A 21,650-nucleotide genomic window follows, 5' to 3' on the forward strand; every position below is an offset into this window, starting at 1 on the left:
GGGCCATATTTTGGTTGGATGTGTGAACGGTTGTTCCATATTTTGGTTGGATGTGTGAACGGTTGTTCCATCTTTTTGGAATACTGCATACAGCTTCTCTGGATCTCTTTCAATTGAGCATAGAAAGAGTCAAATACTTCTAGATATCTGGCACTGTTTATGGTGTAATTGAAAACTAGGGGTCCAATAATGTGCATGCCAGACACTGCACACCAAATACTTACCTTCTCTGAGTGGGGGCATTCTTCATGCAGAACACACTGAAGCACCAAAAAAACTGGTATAGGCATACATATTCAAATACAGAGATATGTAAACAGACAGAATACGGCACTGTGGTCGGCAATGCCCATAACACAACAAGTGTCAGGCACATTGTTAGCTTGGTTACTGCTACTACAATGGCAGGTTAACATTTAAGTGAGTTTGAACATGGTGTTGTAGTCAACACTTGAGCGATGGAACACAGCATCTCTGAGGTAGCACGATGAAGTGGGGATTTTCCCATTTGATCATTTCACGAGTGTTCCGTGAATATCAGGAATCCGGTAAAACATCAAATCTCCGACATCGCTGCAGCCAGAAAAAGATCCTGCACGAACGGTACCAACAGTGACTGAAGGGAATCATTCAACATGACAGAAGGCAACACTTCTGCAAAACTGCTGCAGATTTCAATGCTGGGCCATCAACAAGTGTCAGCATGAGAACCATCTGACGTAATCATCGATATGGGCTTTCAGAGCCAACAGACCACTCGTGTACCCTTGATGGCTACAAGACACGAAGCTTTATGCCTCACCTGGGCCTGGCAACACCAACATTGGACTATTGATGCCTGGAAACATGTTGCCTGGTCGGACGAGTCTCATTTCAAATTTTATCAAGTGGATTGATGTGTACGGTTATGGAGACAACCTCTTGAATCCATGGACCCTGCTGGTGGAGGCTATGTAATGTTGTGGAGCATGTGCAGTTGGAGTGATATGGGACCCTTGATATGTCTAGATACAACACTAACAGGTGACATGTATGTAAGTATCCTGTCTGATCACCTGCGTCCGTTCATGTCCATTGTGCATTCCGACAGACTTGGTCAATTCCAGCAGGCCAGTGAAACACCCCACACAGTCAAAACTGATACAGAGTGGCTCTAGGAACACGCTTTTGAGTTTAAACACTTCTGCTAGCCACCACACTCCCCAAAGAAGAACATTATTGAGCATATCTGGGATGCCTTGCAACAGGCTGTTCAGAAGAGATCTTCAGCCCTCATACTCTTGTGGATTTATGGACACCCCTACAAGATTTATGGTGTCATTTCCCTCCAACACTACTTCAGACATTAGTCGAGTCCATGCCACATCATACTGCGGCAGTTCTGCATGCTCAGAGGGGCCCTACATGATATTAGACAGCTGTACCAGTTTCTTTGGCTCTTCAGTGTATGTTGATTGTCCTGTGACCGGTATCTGCAATTCTGAGAGTTTACACAACCGGACAAATGAAACCAGGACTCCTCTGACATGAAGTAAAGCAAGGAGTCAAGTTAACCATTACTAATTGATGTTAACAGCCAGTTACAATGATGAACTCTTTTCTTTTTTCCTGATCCTCAAATTTCAGGTCTTTGTCACACGACAGGCTTTTAATTTCATATCTTTTAGTACACAATGACATGATGTATAAGGTACACCAACCTGCTGCAATAACATCCTTATCAACTTGCTAGGATTTCTCAGTGTGTCCATGCGAATTCCATCTAGAGTTTCAAAGGTCTTCATTGTCGGTTGCCTATTCGTCTGCACATTCCGAGCAGATCCTACAGCCTTCCATTTCATATAAAGATCTTGAAAAGTGCTGGTCATGGGGAGCTTGCTACCACTTCAAACACTTCTTTACATTCCTTGATGAACCCTGTCTTTATGTAACACTCCACGACATCAATTCGCAGTCCTAATGCAAACTGTCCCATTTTTACAACAACTCGAAAATATCAGCTTTTTACAGCAATTGGTGTATGAACACACAGCTGCACTCAACTTTCCAACAAAATGCAGTGTAGCCAACTTCTGCGACAGTGTTGCCACTTCACAAGGTATTCGACTACATTTGAATAACTGGTACATGAAGGTGTACCAGTTTTATGTGGGGCACCCTGTATATCCTTACATTTGTCCTCTAGTCATTCCTGCATATCCATTTTCCACTTCCTGTCAGTTTCAGTTTTTAGACATCTGTATTCCCTTTCACATGCTTCATTTGTTTCATTTTTATATTTCCTCCTTTCATCAATTAAATTCAGTATCTCCTGTGTTATCCAAGGATTTCTACTAGACCTTGTCTTTTTACCTATTGGTCATCTGCTGCCACTACTATTTCATTTCCCATAGCTACCCATTCGCCTTGTACTGTATCCCGTTCCCGTGTTGCAGTCAATATACAGGCATATGGACAAAAGGAAGGTTTTTTGTGTGGGGGAAATTAAATTGTATTGATGATTAGATAAATTAAGCCCACATATCACGAACTTCACTTGGATTCATGTTTGTTCAGTTTTTAAGTCATTGTTACACTGTTGTATGTAATATGTGTGTACATTGAATCATGATAGTAACAACTGTATAACAGTTACTCAATAATCTCCTCTCTATCAAGTTCTTCTCGTTCTTGGGAAGAGACCCATCTTTTGAGCAGGACCTCTTGTACACAAAATCGAGCAAGCTGCTGTGGGGTATTTGGACCATGGTCAGCTACTGAACGTGGCCATACCACACGACACATCAGTATTTCCTGCAACATAAATAGTAATATTATTAAGTTTTTTTATTCATGTTTTACTCAGGACAGTAAATTATTTTAAGTACACTGCTTGCATTTATTGTAACACAGCAGAGCGGGACCACACATTCTATATCTAATGATTCCGGAATATTTGATACTCAAGTTGCATATTATAGTAACTTTGTGTGAACACCAACTAATTTAGTTCATATGTGTAATAGTGATTATAGTTACTTTAATTCAGTTGATATGTTATATTTAAATAATTCTGTACCTCACAGCCAGCACATCAGATTAACTGATTACGCATCACTCTGGTAATTGTTAAATTATGTCTTAGAATTAAGACATAACAATTTTGCTCTGTACAAGTTATTAGTTCTATGAAAAGCATCTGATACAAGAATACTTAAAATATGTTAGCATCTTTTGATGCACCATTTTTGTAGTAATCTGTGTACTCATCAAAAAGTATTATCAATTAACTTAGCTCTATGCAATTTTGCACATTTTGTTTGCATTGCATAACAAACACGACAGCCAACTAAAGAAACTGTTTATTTCATTTTGCAATTTTCAACACACATAAAATGTATAAATTCATAAAGTTTTAATTGTATTTTTACAAAAATACTTATGTTGCAATGCCAAACTCTAAATGTGATTGTTAAACTGTTATATAAGCAACATGACAAAAGCCATGTTGAGTTAGTCTTGTTCCAGTTTTTGTAAGGGACACACTTTTTACTAGTTTCATTCACGAATATAGTGGATAATTTAAATCAAATGTGCTGAACTTTTATTAAATAGTTAGTCTACCTACAAATAAAAAAGTTTTTGAGAAGCTGGGATGAATGACTGCGGTCAACAAATTTTATTAATAACGAACTGATTTCGGAATAACTGATGTACACCCACTGTTCAAGATCATATGCAATTCAAGTAACATAATTAATTTGTAGCTATTAAGTGAGACTGCATTTTCAACACAATCAAAGTACAGTACATAATAATGTAAACTGACATAATGCATTGTTTGTATATACAGAGGGGTCCAAAAAAATGTATCCACTGTTTAAAAGTCCATAACTGGCAAACTAATTGATGGAGTTGTCTCATCTTTGGTAGTGCAATAGTTTGTAGTTCCGGCAACCGCCACACAAGCATTGTATTGGGTTGTTTTGTTTTGTCAGATGACAGTCACCAGATAGTCAGTGTTTTGTTCTTAATTGCACCTAGTTACTCGAGTAAACATGGCTGGTGCAAGGGGTGGGGGGGTGGGGGAACAACCGACTGGACTGTGGATGCACTGATAGACTAGAAGGCTATGTAGGCTGGGTAGCACTGGACTGGGAGGAACAGGGAAGTGGACAGGCGAGTGAAGGACAGGGACTAGTGAAACCTGAGACCAGGGGGGGAAAGTAGGATATATTGCAGTGCAATTCAGAAGAGCTGGTGCTGGTAGGATGGATCCTGATGTCAGTATGCATTTTAAGTAAGAAGGCCTATATCATTACATAACACAACTTTAGTAGGATGTACTCCTCTTTTGCATAATTTTGTACTTACTATGTTTATGTGTAGGTTAAGCTTCTGTCTAGTTTCACATGAGAGTAAATCATAATTATGCTTGAAGATGTTTCCTATTTTTAAGAAGCTCCCTTTTGTAAAAATTGGTATTTCATATTTATACAAACAAGACAGGGATATTATCAGACTTTTAAAAAGGGGTCTACAGGAATCCCTGCAGTGAGGTTCCTTTACCACCCTGATAATCTTTTTTAAACAATGGAAAATCCAGGCTGGAATAATGACAAGCACAATAAAATGACTGCTACACATTTGAGCTTTTGGCCAAAAGTCCTTCTAAAGTAGAAAACACACACATACAAAACCACTGTCTCTAGTCACAGATGCTGGAATGCATACAGCAAATCCGCCTGGTAGGAATGCAATCTGTGGTTGAGAGATAGGGAAGAGGCTGGGGCTCAATGGGGAGGGATAGCAAGATAGGGCTTGTGGAAAGTGTAGAGCTGCCTGTGGGTGCATGCAGGGATATGGAGGGGACAACAAGGTAAGGCTGCTACGTGCAGTCTGGTGGTTTGGGGGGATCGGTGGCAGAAAAAGGGAGAAGTAGAGGAGAGAGAAAAAAAAGCTAATGGGTGCATTGGTGGAATAGAAGGCTGAGTTGTGCGGGAGTGGGAAGAGGGAAGCAGCCAGATGGGGAAAGGACAGGGACTAACGAAGGTTGAGGCCAGGAGGAACATGTGATATATTCCAGGGAGAGTACACAACTGTGCAAATTAGAAAAGCTGGTGTTGGTGGGAAGGATCCAGTTGGTGCACGCTGGGAAGCAGTCACTGAAGTGAAGCATGTGTGTTGGAAATATGCAACTGGATGGTCCAGCTGTCTCTTGGCCATACCCTTGTAAAGCAGCACAGTGGTTGCAGCTTAGTTTGTATAATACGTTCATCATAAGAATAAACCTGATGTAAACAAACACAAACGTGACGACTGGTCAGAAGCCATAGCACACGTACACTGGTGTAACAGTTGTTACACTCTTGGAAGTAGGTCCTACTTATGTATTAGATATCTTATTACTAAGTTATGTTAAATGAAAATTTAAGATATTCAAATGTATTAACAGCCATCAATGTTTTTCTTAATCACGGTTTAGCCAAGTAGTTTTTATTTCAAAAATCATGTACAGTCACAGCCTCTGCACTGTTGTGCTCTGATTGTCGCGCTGTTAATGGGCAGTATGAAAATGGCTGAGGCTGCTTTCCGTTCCATAGTGAAACACACGCATGGAACACAGTTAAAAGTGCCAAGAAATAGGCCGTTCTTAATGTTTTTAATAAATTTACAGAGATAATTGGCTTAAAATTTTACCAGCGTTGTATATACTGCAGTTGATTCACAAACCCGCACTGAACGTGTAGCGCAATCGGTCATCATCATCAGTGTTCTGCTTAAAGGCAGGTTTTCACATGGTAGTTCTCCAAGCTGTATGGTCTTCTGCCATCCTCTTCAGGTCTGCATAATTTCCTCTTTCCTTTAAGTCGTCTATCACCTTGTATCTCCTTCTTCCTCTCAGTCTTCTCCCACAAACCAATCCTTCCAAAGCATCTACTAGCAAGCACTCCCCTCTCAGTGAATGTCCCAACCAGTTCTTTTTCCTTTCTCTTACAACCTTCAGCAGACATCTTCTCTCACCAACCCTTTCCAATACTCTTTCATTACTCACTCTTTCCATCCAGCTTATTCTCTCCATTCTCCTCCACATCCACGTCTCAAATGCTTCTAACCTTTTTTCATCATCTCGTCTCAGTGTCCATGTTTCTGCCCCATATAGTGCCACACTCCAGATAAAACATTTGCCAAGCCTTTTCCTTCGTCCTTTATCTAATTTGCCACATAAGAGTCTCCTCTTTCTGTTGAATGCCTCCTTCACTATGGCAATTCGAGTTTTCACCTCCGAGTGACATCTCAAGTCTTCAGTTATTGTGCTTCCGAGATATTTAAATTCACTTACTTGGCTAATGGTAGATTAATATTGGACTGTCTGTGTCTTGTACTGATGACCATACTCTTTGTTTTTGCTGTGTTTATTTGCATCCCATATTCCACACAAGCTTCATTCAGATCTTTGAGCATGTTATTCACTGCCCGCTCACTTTCTGCCACTAATATCATGTCATCAGCAAATCTTATACATTCTATTCTCTTTCCACCAATACATATTCCTCTTTTCCCATCTAAACTTTTCACAATAATCTCTTCAAGGTATACATTAAACAACAGTGGGGAAAGGCAACAACCTTGTCTAACACCTCGTCCAATGCTGCTTCCTTCTGATATTTCATTTCCAATCCTTATCCTTACTTTCTGGTGTAAATATAGATTCTGTATCAGTCGTCTCTCTTTCCAATCTACTCCTTTCCTCTTCAAGATATCCATCAGCTTGTTCCACTGAACTCTCTCAAAAGCCTTTTCTAAATCCATAAAAACAGCAAAGATTTCTCTACCCTTTTCCATATATCTTTCACCTATAGTTCTTAGCAGGCCAATAGCATCTCTCGTTCCTTTTCCTCTTCTAAATCCGAACTGCTCCTCTGCAATCCCTCTATCCAGCTTGCCATATAACCTTCTATTCCACACTCTCAGCAAGACTTTAGCTGCATGAGAAATTAGACTGATGGTCCGGTGCTCTTAACATTTTTTAGTATTTCTCTTTTTCTCTATTGGTATCATAACTGTTGCAGCGAAGTCCTCAGGCCATTCCCCTTTGTCATATATCTCGTTACAGAGGTAGATTATTTCTTTTCTTGCCTTGTTTCCCAGACTCTTCAACAGTTCTGCTGGCAAATAATCTATTCCACATGCCTTCCTATTCTTCATCTCCTTCAGCGCCTTTTCTACTTCTGCTCCCAAAATGGTAAATCCCTTTCCACCTTCCTGCACATAGCGCTCCTCTTCAACCTTAATTTCGCTTTGCATTTCATCCCCCTTATACAGACATTCAATATATTCTTGCCATCTGTTCAAAACGTCCTGCGGTTCTTCTGCTAGAGTACCATCCGCTCTTTCTATTTCCATGTTATTCCTCTTTCTTTTACATTCAAAAACTATCTCACTAGCCAGTCTATACATCATTTCATACTTTCCCTCTCTCTCCATTTTCTCTATTTCGTCGCATTTCTGTTTCATCCGTTTTTCTCTTGCTTCTTCAGTTTCTCTTCTTAATTCATTATTCAGTTTCCTGTACCTCTTTTTGCCTTCTTCAGTTTCTACACTTTTCCACTTTCTGCGCTCTTCCATCTTTTTCAACATGTTCTCTGTTATCCATTCTTTCCTGGTGCTTTGGGATACTCTAATTCCTAGTACTTCTTTGGCAGAGTCCATGAGTCCTTCCCTCATTTTTATCCACTTGTCATTAACACTTTCATCAACACTACCTCTTTGCCATTTTTCCATAAATCTGTTCTCCAAATCTGATGCCTTTCCTACCTCTTTGAGTCTTTCTATGTTTAGTCTTTCCTTTGCTTTACCTCTCCAGACTTTTTTCAACTTCACTTGTATTTCTCCCATCACTAGGTTGTGGTCTGAATTGGTTTAAAATTTTCCCAGCATTGTATATACTGCAGTTGATTCACAAACCTGCACTGAACGTGTAGCGCAATTGGTAGTGTAATGTAAAGTGAACCAAATGCGATTATTCGTGCGTTGGTTTGTATCTCCCCAGTGTCATTTTTTTTCTCATTCAATTTGAAATACCTACATCTCGTAATTATAAAACTCATCATTTTTCATGAATAATGCACATCATCTTGTTTCTAATTACATATTGGACGCGAAATTCCATTTCAAATACAAATTCGTATTATCGATGTTTTATGAAAGACTGTTCATAAAAGTTGTTTAAATTAAGAAAACATCAAAATTTAATTTTTCAAGGCAATAATGAAAAACCAAATCCTCTTCATTTGGACTACGTCCACCATTTTATACCACAAAGGTAGATAAGTATCGTAGAAAAATGAAAAACAATCATTTTCGCAGCATCGAGCACATCATACAAATACTGCATTTTTACATTTGATACTGTACTACTACAATATGAACCCAACAGAACTGATCTGGAGCCAAGCTGCGGGATTTGGCCCGAGAAGTAACAAGGCAGTTAAGCTGCCAGACATACTGGAACTAATGCATGCAGCTTTTTCATGCATCACTGCCGAATGCTGGCGAGATACAGAACGGCCCGTCATAAAAGAAGAAGAAGAGAAAATGCTGTGCCTGGTTGGCTTTGTGGGCTCTGTTGTTGATAGGCTTGTTATCAACATAGCAGGTGACACTTCGAGAACTGGAATGTATTTTTTGGATTTGGATAAGGAAGGAGCTAAGAGATTACCAGACGACTGACTGTACATAATACCTTCAGTGCCTTCAATATTTAACTATACAGTGAAATCCTTCAATACTCTCTTATGCTACACACAGCTTATGCAGAAAAATTACTCACTGCTCAAGTCAGGACTTTTCATCATTCTTTTTTTAAATTACAGTAGTACTTTAGCTAAAAACGATAACGTGTTGTGGTTTTCATCAAGTCGTCTAAGGAGCATATTGTGGGGGATTTGCATTATTTCATTCTGTTTAAAAATTAAATGACATTCAAAGTTGTATTGCTCCTTTGCTTGTCTCTTTTTAACTGTGAACTGCAGCTGGCCACACTGCAGGCTAGCTGTACCAGCTGACCGGCCAGTGCTGTCCGAGTTAAATGCACTGGTAAAGCTGTTGTCCCCTATTATCACTACGTCGATGTGGGCGTAAGGCACAGCACAAAATTTACCCTTATTATCATACCTGACAGTAATCGAGGCACCTTGGCTACAGTCTCACGTGAAACAGAAATCCAATGAGATTCCAGCAAACGTGGAAGAATACATAGCACAATGTTTACATCAGGTTTATTCTTATGATGAACAGATTATAGATCACATGACCAGACCTTAAGACTGATCACTCCTCCTGCCTCACTCACACACATTTTTGTGTGTTATTTTCCATACCTCCCTGTGCCACACAAACTTCTTGAACCTTTAAGTACCAACTGACCCGCCCCCCCCACCCCCTCCTTTCTCTTTCCTTATTCCAGCATGCTCATACTAACCTCACCTAATCCATTTACATCCGCTGTCTCCTCTCTTAACACATACCCACTCACCAATCTGCATTCCACATTATTGTTTTGTATTTATTTTTCTCTTTGATCTCATTGTGTTTTCACAACAATTTTAGTTTGTTTTGGCCTTTCACTATTGGCTCTACACCCCCAAGTTTTACCTCTTTTCCCCATATTTCATCCATTCTGTCCTTTGGTGAGTTTTTGCGCATATTTTTAAGAGTTTTTCAGATATATTTTTACATATTATACTTTTTTTATCCCCCACCTCGGATCCTTGCTCCTTTCTTCCGGACCAATACAGAAAAGTTTCCTTATTCCTTGCCAGAACCTACTCCACAAACTGTTCCTGCATAGTTACCTAGATCATAGAATCTCACCAATTGGCCGTATCATCAAATTACCCATCTCCAGCTGCAGCCCCTCCTTCCATAATGACCTCTATTTGTCCAAATTCTGTCAGTCAATTGCCCTCACCTGCCTACTACTGCGTCATGTAAATCAGACCCAAATCTACTTGCAATACTCCCTCTTCATACATAAACTTCTCTCTTTCTGAAATCCCAAATTCCTGCATTCAATTTCTCATAAATAAAGCAACATGCACAATACCACCTCTAAAATCTCTACAGCTTGTTCCCCACCTACTCCTGCCTTGGACTACTGCTATCCACCACCTCTACAACAGCCTCCAAAATCTCTCACACCTCAGAAACTCACTCCCACCACTATACAAAATCCAGAACCTAAGCAGACCTGAAATACAGTCATGAACTACTCCTCCAAAAGCCTTAGTTCCACAGAAGTATCAGTCCTTTCCAAAGGCATTACCTTCTGCTCCATTCCCAAATTCTGTCATGCTGGACTCATTAAAGACATTATCCTCTTCTCCTGGCCCCTAAAAGTGGAAATACTTTTTTGCTACCAACCACTTCTATCAGACTCAACACAAAGCCATCATTAAATCATGCCTGACTCAGTTCACTCCTTCCAACCACGATCCAATCCCATTGCCCCAAATCACTTCCTGATAACATTCCAGAATTTTTTAACCTCAAACCTTGCCTTCTCATCATTCCCTAACAACCTCAACATGGAAACTAACCTTACATCCACAGAAACAACCACAATCCACCACATAAAAACAGATCCTGACCTTACAATCCTACATGCCACAAAGGCTCATCCACTGTGGTTTTGAACTGCAAAGATTAGCTGGCGGACGGACTCTGCCAGCTGTCAGGTTCATCTACCTACAAACCCTGCCACAGTGACTTCGTTCCAGGAATCCAATAGGATCTCCACTCTTTCTTCAAACCCTTAGGACTATCTCAAAACCTCTCACCTGGGTCTCTCTCTCTCTCTCTCTCTCTCTCTCTCTCTCTCTCTCTCTCTCTCCCCCCCCCCCCCCCCTCAATCCTACCTCCTTCTTGCACCCTAAAGTCCATAAACCCAACCACCCAGGACCCACCATTGTGGCCGGTTATTGTGGCCCACTAAGAGAATGTCTGCTCTCATAGGCCAACACCATCTGCCTACTACCTGTAACCTACCCTACGATATAAAAAGACACTATTTCCTCCAACGACTCACCACAGTTCGCGGTAAAGGTTCTGAGTTCCAGTCTTAGTCCAGCACACAGGTTTAATCTGCCAGGAAGTTCCATATCAGTGCACACTCCGCTGCAGAGTGAAAGTTTCATTATGTTAAATCAGAATGGTCACAAAGATAATATTGTGGGTAAAGCAAACTAAAGACAGTGATTTATTGGCAGAACACTTAGAAAAGGTAACAGGTCTACTAAAGAGACTGCTTACATTACACTTGTCTGCCCTGGGCCACGCAGGATGTGCATCAGGTAGATTTGACAGAGGACATTGAAAAAATTCAAAGAACGTCAGCTTGTTTTGTATTATCACAAAACATGGGAGAAAGTGCTGTGGATATGACACATCAATCGGTGTGGCGGTCATTAAAACAAAGGCGTATTTGCTGTGGCAGGACCTTCTCATGAAATTTGAATCACCAACTTTCTCCTCAGTGTGTGAAAATACTTTTTAGGCAAGCACCTACTTAGGGAGAAACGATCATCATAAGAAAATAAGAGAAATCAGAGCTCATGCGAAAAGATTTAAATGTTCATTTTCTCTGCGTGCTGTTCGCAAGTGGTACAGTAGAGAAGTATCTTGAAGCTGGTTCGAGGAACCCTCTTCCATGTACTTAATTGTGAACTGAAGAATAATTAAGTAGATGTACATGGTGATTAGCAATATATCCTTTTCATAATATTATTGATAATTTTTTCTGTATTTTAATTTTTTAAACTGTAAAACTCCCTTAAAAATGATTCCATACATCAGCAGTGACTGGATACGCTCAAGGTACATTGTCAACACTGATACGAAACTTCTATTTTGAGTGAGAGTCCTAACAGCATACATACATGTATACAGTTTCTTATTTACATTGTTAAGATCTCTCTCGCACTTCAAATCCTCTTGAAAATGTATGCCTAAAAATTGTCTTTGACAGACATTTGAGACATAGCGTGTAAGTTTTCGTACATATGTAAAGCAAGCATTGGTGAATGGGGAGGGGGGCAGTAGCGAGAGACCAAAGCTTGGATACAGTATGCACATTCCAGAGGACGTAGGTTTGTGGTGATTCTATAGAGATGAAGAGGCTAGCACAAGACAGCTTCGCTTGTAGAGTTGGATAAAGCCTGTCTTCAGGCTGAAGCCAACAACAACAACAACAACAACAACATGTTATGTGGAGTCTGAGCAGATAGCTTGTGAGGTAACGGGCAAGTTGTGGCGCCCTGAAAATATTGTAAGTTTGGAGTTGGCGTGGCCGCACAGGCTGCTCGGCATGCCGGGGCTCGTCAGCAACCACATGGTGCCACACGTTAGCCGGAGCAAGAGGGAAAACACCAGCACGTGGTCCAGGCTGACCGCGTGGCTGGGAATTCCATGTTGACGCTGTGTCGAGGACTGTGCTTTGTTTCGATGAAGGAGATTTGTATGCCAGGAGGGCCACAGATGGCGGACTTTATGAAACCATAATGGCAGACATTTCACAGTTCACGTAAAAAATAATAATAGCCAGAGGAATCATGATACCTAAAGAAGAAACATGTACATTACCATTATTTGCATGATGATTCTGATCGTACAATCAGATTTTCAATATCTTTATTAGTTTAAAGTTTAGTCTCTGACTGTAAATTATACACGTAACACCGAGCAACGAATTTCCAAAATCTAAACAGTTCATCAGATTTTCTCGGCTGATGTGTCTTTGGAAAGCTATTAGTGTAAACCTAAATTGATATGAATTACAGGCATGTAACTTGAATAGTACCTGAGTTATTGGAGATCAAAGTGGCCTATTACTATTGATCGCGTCAGGCCATAAGTACTCTACAGTTACACGAAAAAATGGTAGCAGAACGCTTCTAAATATATTTACTCGTTTATGTCTTTGTTTATATCCGATATATACTAATCATGAAGAAATTGGTCGAATATTTACTTTGTTTTAGAAAGCACAGAGACATTAGGCTACTGGCCTACTTTTGCTTCTATTCCTTTGATATATGTTTATTTAATTTGTTTATGTATTTAATAATGTGTGTAAGAGCGTGTTTATGGTCCAGCCATAAGAATATTTATTTAATTTCAAGTTATTTAAATGTAAACCCAGTATTTCGTATGTGTTTCAATATGTTGGTGAGTGTGTGTTGGCTTGGAGACATGGTGGGAGCGCTCTAGTCAATCGCAGCACTCCTTAATTGCAATCTTTCATTTATAAATTTCTATGTTACATTCAAAATTCGCAATTGCCGATTGATAGGAACCTCCGCCATTCGATTCATGTGTATATTCATATTATATACCGCAGACTCAGTAGTATATGGCTTGTAATACGGCAACTATGTATCCCAGCCCCTAGACAATGAAACCCCAGCCAAAACATTTAATACTTCAGCTCTTGAGTCTGAGGGTACATAGTTCAGGGCCACCATTAATTATTTGAATGGCCTTGCCACAGTGGATACACCGGTTCCCGTGAGATCAACAAAGTTAAGCACTGTCGGGCGTGGTCGGCACTTGGACGGGTGACCATCCAGCTGCCATGCGCTGTTGCCATTTCTCGGGGTGCACTCAGCCTCGTGATGCTAATTGAGGAGCTACTCGACCGAATAGTAGCGGCTCTGGTCAAAGAAAACCATCATAACGACCGGGAGAGCAGTGTGCTGACCACACACCCCTCCTACCCACATCCTCAACTGAGGATGATATGGCGGTCAGATGGTCCCGATGGGCCACTTGCGGCCTGAAGACGGAGTGGTGGTGGATTAATTATTTGAAAGCCCGCAATTGGAGGTTTCTCCTCTGGGATTTGAGTCCTGCAAAGTGGTAATTCCTTTGTTCTCTGTTATTCAGCAAACTATGTGAAGCGTAAAAACCTTTGCAAAACCAGTAGAGATTTCTGTAGAGTGAGCCTCTCACAAAACACAATGTAATATCGGTTTTTCCTTCTGCAAGTAGGTTTCTGGAAATAGTGAAATTATATAGTAATTTTCACAACTAACACATGCTCTCAACAGAGGTCCTAATCTGTCAAGTTAAAGGCAGTTTGCGTGGGGCTCAGAGTCTAAATAAGTTGAGTGCAGGGAACGGTAACAGTTGGTGGGTTTAACAGACAGCAGTATCGGAGACGGTTGGAAAGTGTGGTAACCAGCAGCAACTACAGTTACATCAGGCGACTTCTCCAGTGGCGGACGCAGTTCAACAGCAGTACGACGGCAGTGTCTTCGAGTACTCCAGGGCAGTCTTCAATGTCAACTTCCACTACAACTAGTGGCATCACCATGGCGGAGGGAACCATCTCAGATCAGATAAGTGCCTGTGCAAATGGTGAGATAGTGTTTAACTCTGAAGTTCAAGCTCCACTTATAGAGCTCGCAAATACGAAACAGTCACCTAGTATGTGTCATTCTGAAAATGGAAGTGAGTTGATTAGTCTGAAATCAGAGTGCGAAAGTGTAACTAGTAGGAATTCAGGCAAGGGGAATGAATATGGGGGGAGATATGATGTCTCAGCTAATGCAAATGATCCAGGGATTGTGAAATAATATGAATACAATGGCAAATAATATCAGTGCAATTTGAACAGATACAGGTATACAGCGAACAGATATGGGCACATTGCAAACAGTTATGGATACAGTTCGGTCTGATATGGGTACAATGTGAACTGAAATAGGCTTTGCTATAAAAGAAGAAGTTGAAAAAATTACGGGTAACCTTGAAAAAGTAATTGATGATAAATTAAAATGTGTCCGAGTGGATATGGGGAAAATTACAGGCGAAGTTGTAATAGTAAAATCTAACATCGAACCAATGGAAAAAGATCTTGGGGAAAAAATTGATAAGATACAGATGGAACATTAGGGGCAAAGTAAGCAAATGTATAAAAGCGCAAGATGCTCATAAAAGCAATATAAACTTAGCAATTAGTGACATTGCCAATCGTGAAGTTGAGGGGGAGAAAGAAGTGGGCAAAATTAAAGATAAAATAGAGTCCAGTATCACTAGTGAAAATGAAGCTAAAAAACAAATGCAACAGATAAAAAGTGATTTAAATTCTTTAGCCTCCAACAGGCCCTTGGGCAAATACCGGATCTGTGAAACATTACACAGATGACAGAAGGTATCACCCAGTAAATTTCTTGGCTGCATGCAGGGATGCTTTTGTTCATGGCATGTCAGACGAAGCAAAAATGAAATACGTTAAACAGCATTTGGAGGGAGACTCACAGTCTTAGGCAAATGTTAAATGTAGTTCGTGCGAATCATACAAAGAGTTAGAAATGTGTTTTTTGAATAAATTCTGGAGCGATGCAAAACAGATGCGCATCGAAAATGAATTTTTAAACGGGCTGAGTTACATGTGCGGTAATGGGACGATGAGAGATTTTTACAAGCGTGAACTGGCAAGCTTATGCATGTGAAACATCCGTTGGGGTTTTTAACTGAAATCACCATGTTAAAAAGGTGATTACCCGATAATTTTCAGTGGGACCTTGTCCATTGTTCATGTGATTCCGTGGACGAATTTCTAGAATTTGTAGAAAAATTAGAGGGGGCTTTGAAGTTCAAACCTCCAAGCCAACCTGGTGGTAGTTATCAAAATGGGAATCCAAATAATCATCAACAAAATAATAATCGTGAGAGAAATCAAAGGAATTCTCAGGGAGATAGTAGCTGGAATGAGCAGAATGGTTGGAGAACAGACGGGAGTGATAACTTCCGTGGACGGGACCCAAGTAAAGAATGCAGCTTTGATGGGGGAAATTCGCGCGAAGTGCAATCGCATAACAACCAGTCAGGAAACTGATGTTCGCCACATCTCGAATTTGGAGATGGTGATCTGAAAAGGCAATGAGAAGGACTGGAGACAATGCTGATGGTAGAAATGTTGGTAGGTTTGGAGAAAGACAACAAATACGTAATATGGAGCATGTTAAAGAGAAAGGTTATATAGGTCGCTCTTTCAATAAAAGCAGGCGCGAACGGTGGAAGCATAGATTTGTGAGAAATTTAAGTAAAAGTAATGGGAATAAATTTGCGGGGAACGATGTAATTTATGAATGTGTAATGAATGAGTGTGTGAATGGTGATGAATGCAAAGATTCAGTGGTTCAAAAAGAAGTTACAGAGGGGATGAATTTTTTGAAAGCAAATTGTTTGGAGAGTTCTGAAAAGATATTAGCAAACAGTAGCAATTGCAGTAAGGAAGATGTTGTAGTTGCAAGTATTTGTGAGTCGGCAAAAAGCATCGATGTTAGTGAAGTGGTGTAGCTTTGGTCTCGCCAGCTGCAAGTGAGGGTGATTGTGTTTTAGTAGAAAGCGACAATGTTACTAAGGGAGGCTTAGCATTGATTTCGCCAGCAGTTGCAGTTAAAAATGTATCGGTGGAGGTAGATGATTTCTGTTTAAAGGAACAGAGCAATGGAATTTATGTCATGATGTAAAAGCTAGTATCAACTTCGGAGGAAGGAATTTACGGATTCTAGTCACGTATGGAGGCGAAACGAAACTTATTGATGAATGTGTCAATCTAAAATGTTTGTCAGAGTGTGAAAGTGAGAATGTATGTAAAATAGGATTGGAGGTTAATCTGGATGACAGGTGTGTAGAAATGGCAGTGTGTGCTGCTTTTTGTCCAATCACAGTGGAATGTAGCAAGTCTGGAAGTCCCAAAATTGTACGACAAAATAGCAGCAATTTGTGTAATGTAGCGGCGGAGGATTAAGTTGTGTACGATTCACGTAAAGTTAAACAATGGAAAATCCAGGATGGAATGTAACAATACCAGAGGAGGAAAGTTGGTACTCACCATATAGCGGAGATGCTGAGTCGCGATAGGTACAATAAAAAGATTCACACAATTAAAGCTTTCGGCCATTAAGGCCTTTGTCAGCAGCAGACACACACACACACACACACACACACACACACACACACACACACACACATAACGCAACTTGCACACACATCAGCAGTCTCAGAGATCTGAGACCACACTGTGAACAGCAGCACCAGTGCATGATGGGAGTGGCGATTGGGTGGGGGTAAGGAGGAGGCTGGAGCGGGGAGGGGGAGGGATAGTATGGTAGGAGTGGCGGGCAGTCAAGTGTTACAGTTTAGATGGAGGGCAGGAGAGAAGGTGCGGAGGGGGGAGGGGGTAAGTAGTGGAAAGGAGAGAAAATAAAAAGACTAGGTGTGGTGGTGAAATGACGGCTGTGTAGTGCTGGAATGGGAACAGGGAGGGGGAGGGATGTGTGAGGACAGTGACTAACAAAGGTTGAGGACAGGAGGGTTACGGGAATGTAGGATGTATTGCAGGGAAAGTTCCCACCTGCACAATTCAGAAAAGCTGAGTGAATTTATGTAGTGATTTAAATGGTGTATAAGCAGATAAGGTTGCTGAGATGAATATTTATGGTGATGATGGCTTAGGCATTAATGTATTCTTTCAGGAAGATAAAAGAGTTTAACAGTGAGTTGATGTGTAATTTTGTTGAAGCTGCAAGTGTCGATATTTTGGATGGGAAAAACTGTAAAGTTTTGCATGCTGTGGGTAGTGAATTGGCACAAGGTGTGGAAGAACTAACAGAAAATTTAGAGAGGGCTGAAGTAAATAGTCTGGATAGGGATAGTTTGTGTAATGAAGTTCATATAAATTGGTATATGAAGGAGGAGTGTGATTTTAGTGTGACGGATTGGCGTTTGTACAGTAAAATGTTACGGTCATTACTGCTGCATATGTGGAAAGGAGAGGAGTTTAAAATTGCTAAGGGTTTAGAAAAGGGAAGGAATGAATTAGGGGCAAAGGAAATATTTAATGCATTATTTTGGGATGAATACGAGATTGAGGGATGGATAGAACAGGGTGTGTGTACGCTAGAACTGGGAGAGAAGGGGCCAGACATAGAGAATGATTTATTAAGGGAGAAATGAAAAGCTGTTCTAATTGTAATTAGTGGTAGTAAATCTGGAGGGATAATTTTATATGTTTCACTTGGGGATTCATTAGTAATTTGTTAGTTTATTGTGGCACTGTACGTATGCAAGAGGGGGAAGTTTAGGCACTGAGGGTGCTTGGAGGTCAGTGACCTCGTGGGTTTAGGTAAAATATGTATTGATTTATGCTTTGTATAAGAGTGTGGCAAAGAATTTAACGATCAATTTTAAGGGTATTAAAATTGTAATTGTATGTGCACGCATTTTTTGGTGCATGGAAGTAAGAAGGATTTGTTAAAGTCAACTTGTGGGAATTTGAGCTTACAGTGATTCAGTCATTTGCCTTGTGACTTTGTTCCTAAAGTGTAGTTTTCTGCTGGAGGGAATCTTTAGTGAGGATCCTGGTTGGATTTGGGAAATGGTTTGTCGACGGGTTTCTACTTTTGGTTTTCGTTGTAGACAGATTTGTCATGATAAATGGTGGAGCTCGGAAGTCAGAGGCAGACACGATTTCTGCGAGGCACTTGGTCAAAAGACTGATGTGAGTTGATCAATACTTCGTGTTAAATCCATGTGAGCATGTACAATGCGAAGGAAAAATTAGTGCAAGGAAGGCGCCTTAGTGCTGAGTGGCACAAGAAGTGCATTTAAAAAAATATATTTCTTGTCCAAAAAATTGTTTGAGCATAACTGAACTGCAGGTATTTTTTAAATATGCCATTTCGTTCATAATTTGTGTTGGTTTAAGTTTAATTCAAAATTCATGCTGCTCCCAGACCACTACAAAAATTTGTAAACACTATTGGCCTGGAGTTTTAATCATTTAATTCTGTTCTTTGTAATTTGTTTTATACGTACTTATGTGAACTGAAGGGTGCTACTTCTGAACATTCTGACAAGCCAGAATGTTAATAAGTGGAGGTGTGTGAGGTAACGGGCGAGTTGTGGTGCCCTGAAAATATTTTAAGTTCGGAGTTGGCGTGGCCGCACGGGCGGTTCGGCAAGCCGGGGCTTGTCAGCAACTGCGTGGTCCCGAACGTTAGCCGGAGCAAGAGGGGTAGCACCAGTGCATGGTCCAAGCCAACCGCGTGGCTGGGAATTCCATGTTGACACTGTGTTGAGGACTGTGCTTTGTGTCGATGAAGATTTGTATGCCGGGAGTGCCAAAGATGGTGGACTTTGTGAAACCATAGTGGCAGACATTTCACAGTTCATGTAGAAATTAACATTTTGCCATCCACACAAATTTATTTGCTTGGCGCCGGCAGTGCTAATTCAGATTACTTGGCTTATCGCCAGTCGCTTGCCACCTTTCCATTGATGACAAGCATCAAACACATTGACTTTTGAACGCTTTAATTTTTAAGGAAAGCCTTTATTTGTCATATTGTTCCAAAAACTCTAATTTTCTTTTCAAGTAACTTCTCTGCAAGTTCTACATTGTTATAATAATTATCCATGTAGAGGTGATGCCACTTTCCATAAGAAGGTGTCAATAGTTCCATCACTATTTTTTGCTAAAGGTTATCCAGTGCCAAAATATATCTTGAATAACAAAATGTATCCCGTACTCGAATCACACAGCATCCGAATGAGTATGCCATATTTCGCAATTTTCGATGGATTGTAAACTTTAAAATTTAACTGTCCAAGCCACAGTATCATTCCTTCATCAACTGAGATGTTTTGACTTGGATGAAACGTTTCTTTAAACTTTTTGGAAAAATAATCAATTATGAATTGCACTTTGAAAAGCCGGTCGGCATTATCCGGTTTATTGTTGTTGTCGGAAAAATGTAAAAATGATAACATTTGTCTGAATCAGTTGTGGGACATCGTTTTGCAAAATATCTGTGTGTCTATCAACAGATTCATTGCCAGTAATCATTTATCCTTGCTTTTTTTACAATTCTGACAAGGATAGCAAGTCCAAATCATTTTCTAAGTTCGGGTCCCGTAACGTCACAAATTCGGCATTTTTTTATCCAGTTTCCTTCTATTGCAATTTTGACTGTAATACTTGTTGGTTTTGTTGCTAATACATTCAAATAGATCATTCCCAATATACAATTCTACGATATCCATGATGCTCTGTGTATCTTTGCGAAATGTGTGTGGACCCAGAGATCCTTCAAATTTATTATTGGTTCTCAGTAAATCATAGTCTTTCTTCTTCGTCTGATTCATCCAAATCAGTTGGCAACCATAGCGTTTGCCAAATTTTTCTTGGACGTATTTCACTATCTTCCGATGATTCTACTTCACTTTTATTTTTTTGGTATCCAATGTCTTCTTCTCAATCGGCCAAGTCATCTGGAATGTCAGACAAGACGTCCATGAATTCATCGTAAATAATCGTATCGTCTCTTTCATCTGCCATGATGAAAGTACACAAGTACTTATAAAAAAAAAAATGTTGACGTGTGTAACTTATTGTTACCTAAAAAACACCAACAGAATGAAAAAGATAGCAAAGTGCTGTCACCAGTCACTGCGCAATACTACGCTCATGACACCATTCTGGTGTCGCCAGCCACTGCGCAATACTATACACACGACACCACTGTGGTGTCGCCAACCGTTGACCACTATTTCGAACATGACACAACTGTGGTGTTGCTGGTCAGCAAAGTGTTAATAATAGCCAGAGGAACTATGATACCTTAAGAAGACATGTACATTACCATTATTTGCACGACGATTCTGATGGTATAATCAGATTTTCAATATGTTTATTAGTTTAAAGTTTAGTCTCCGACTGTAAATTATACACGTTACACCCAGCAACGTATTTCCAAAATCTAAACAGTCCATCTGATTTTCTCGACTGACGTGTCTTTAGAAAACTATTAGTGTAAACCTAAATTGGTATGAATTGCAGGCATGTAACTTGAATAGTACCTGAGTTATTGGAGGTCAAAGTGGCTGATTACTACTGATTGTGTCAGGCCATTAGTACTCCACAGTTACTCGAGAAAACAGTAGCAGCATGCTTATAAATATTTTTATTCATCTATGACTTTGTTTATATCCGATATATACTATTCATGAATAAATTGGTCAAATATTTACTGTTTTAGAAAGGACAGAGACATTAGACTACTGGCCTACTTTTGTTTCTATTTCTTTGATATATGTTTATTTAATTTGCTTATGTATTTAATAATGTGTGTTAGAGCGTGTTTATGGTCCAGCCATAAGAATATTTATTTAATTTCACGTTATTTAAATGTAAATCTAGTATTTCGTATGTGTTTCAATATGTTTGAGAGTGTGTATTGGCTAGGAGACATGGCGGGAGCACTCTAGTCAATCACAGCACTCCTTACTACGGTAGGCGACTACCGAAGTCAATGGAGGGACTGTATGGAAAAGGGGGAGGAGCATCGGGTGGCACAGGACATGGGGGGAGAGCTGGACAGAAGGCGCGATGGATGGTCGCAGAAAATACTTGGAGAGTGTTGAGCAGTTTGTGCCTGGCTGCGGGAGATAGAAATATTTTGTAGTGCTAACTTGTGCACTTGTGAGATTTCCATGGCTTCTGCAGTGAAGACGTAGTATGCATTTAGAAGTGAATATCTCGCAAGCTATGTTGTTGGTCGTAACTAATTATGTGAAGTAGGAATCTATTGTTTCCGTGT

At 40.2% G+C, this 21,650-nt stretch overlaps 1 protein-coding gene across 2 annotated transcripts in view; it reads right to left on the reverse strand.

The window, feature by feature from the left end:
• Positions 1–2,523: 2,523 nt before the first annotated feature.
• The window catches only part of LOC124595908 (tRNA-splicing endonuclease subunit Sen2), a 52,030-nt gene continuing 32,903 nt past the window's right edge, over positions 2,524–21,650 (reverse strand). The window contains exons 4-5 of one of the 2 annotated variants that reach the window (XR_006978258.1): positions 11,069–11,157; positions 2,656–2,793 (exon numbers count right to left, since the gene is read on the reverse strand). Coding sequence is in view for 1 of the 2 variants with exons in the window: in XM_047134820.1 (XP_046990776.1) it covers positions 2,632–2,793 (162 nt within the window). In the remaining variant the exon portion in view is untranslated. Of the gene's footprint in view, positions 2,794–11,068; positions 11,158–21,650 lie in introns of both variants that reach the window. The other variant, XM_047134820.1, reaches the window with a different exon arrangement.

Source organism: Schistocerca americana, chromosome 2 (assembly GCF_021461395.2).
Source record: "Schistocerca americana isolate TAMUIC-IGC-003095 chromosome 2, iqSchAmer2.1, whole genome shotgun sequence".
In the NCBI taxonomy this organism is placed as follows: domain Eukaryota; kingdom Metazoa; phylum Arthropoda; class Insecta; order Orthoptera; family Acrididae; genus Schistocerca; species Schistocerca americana.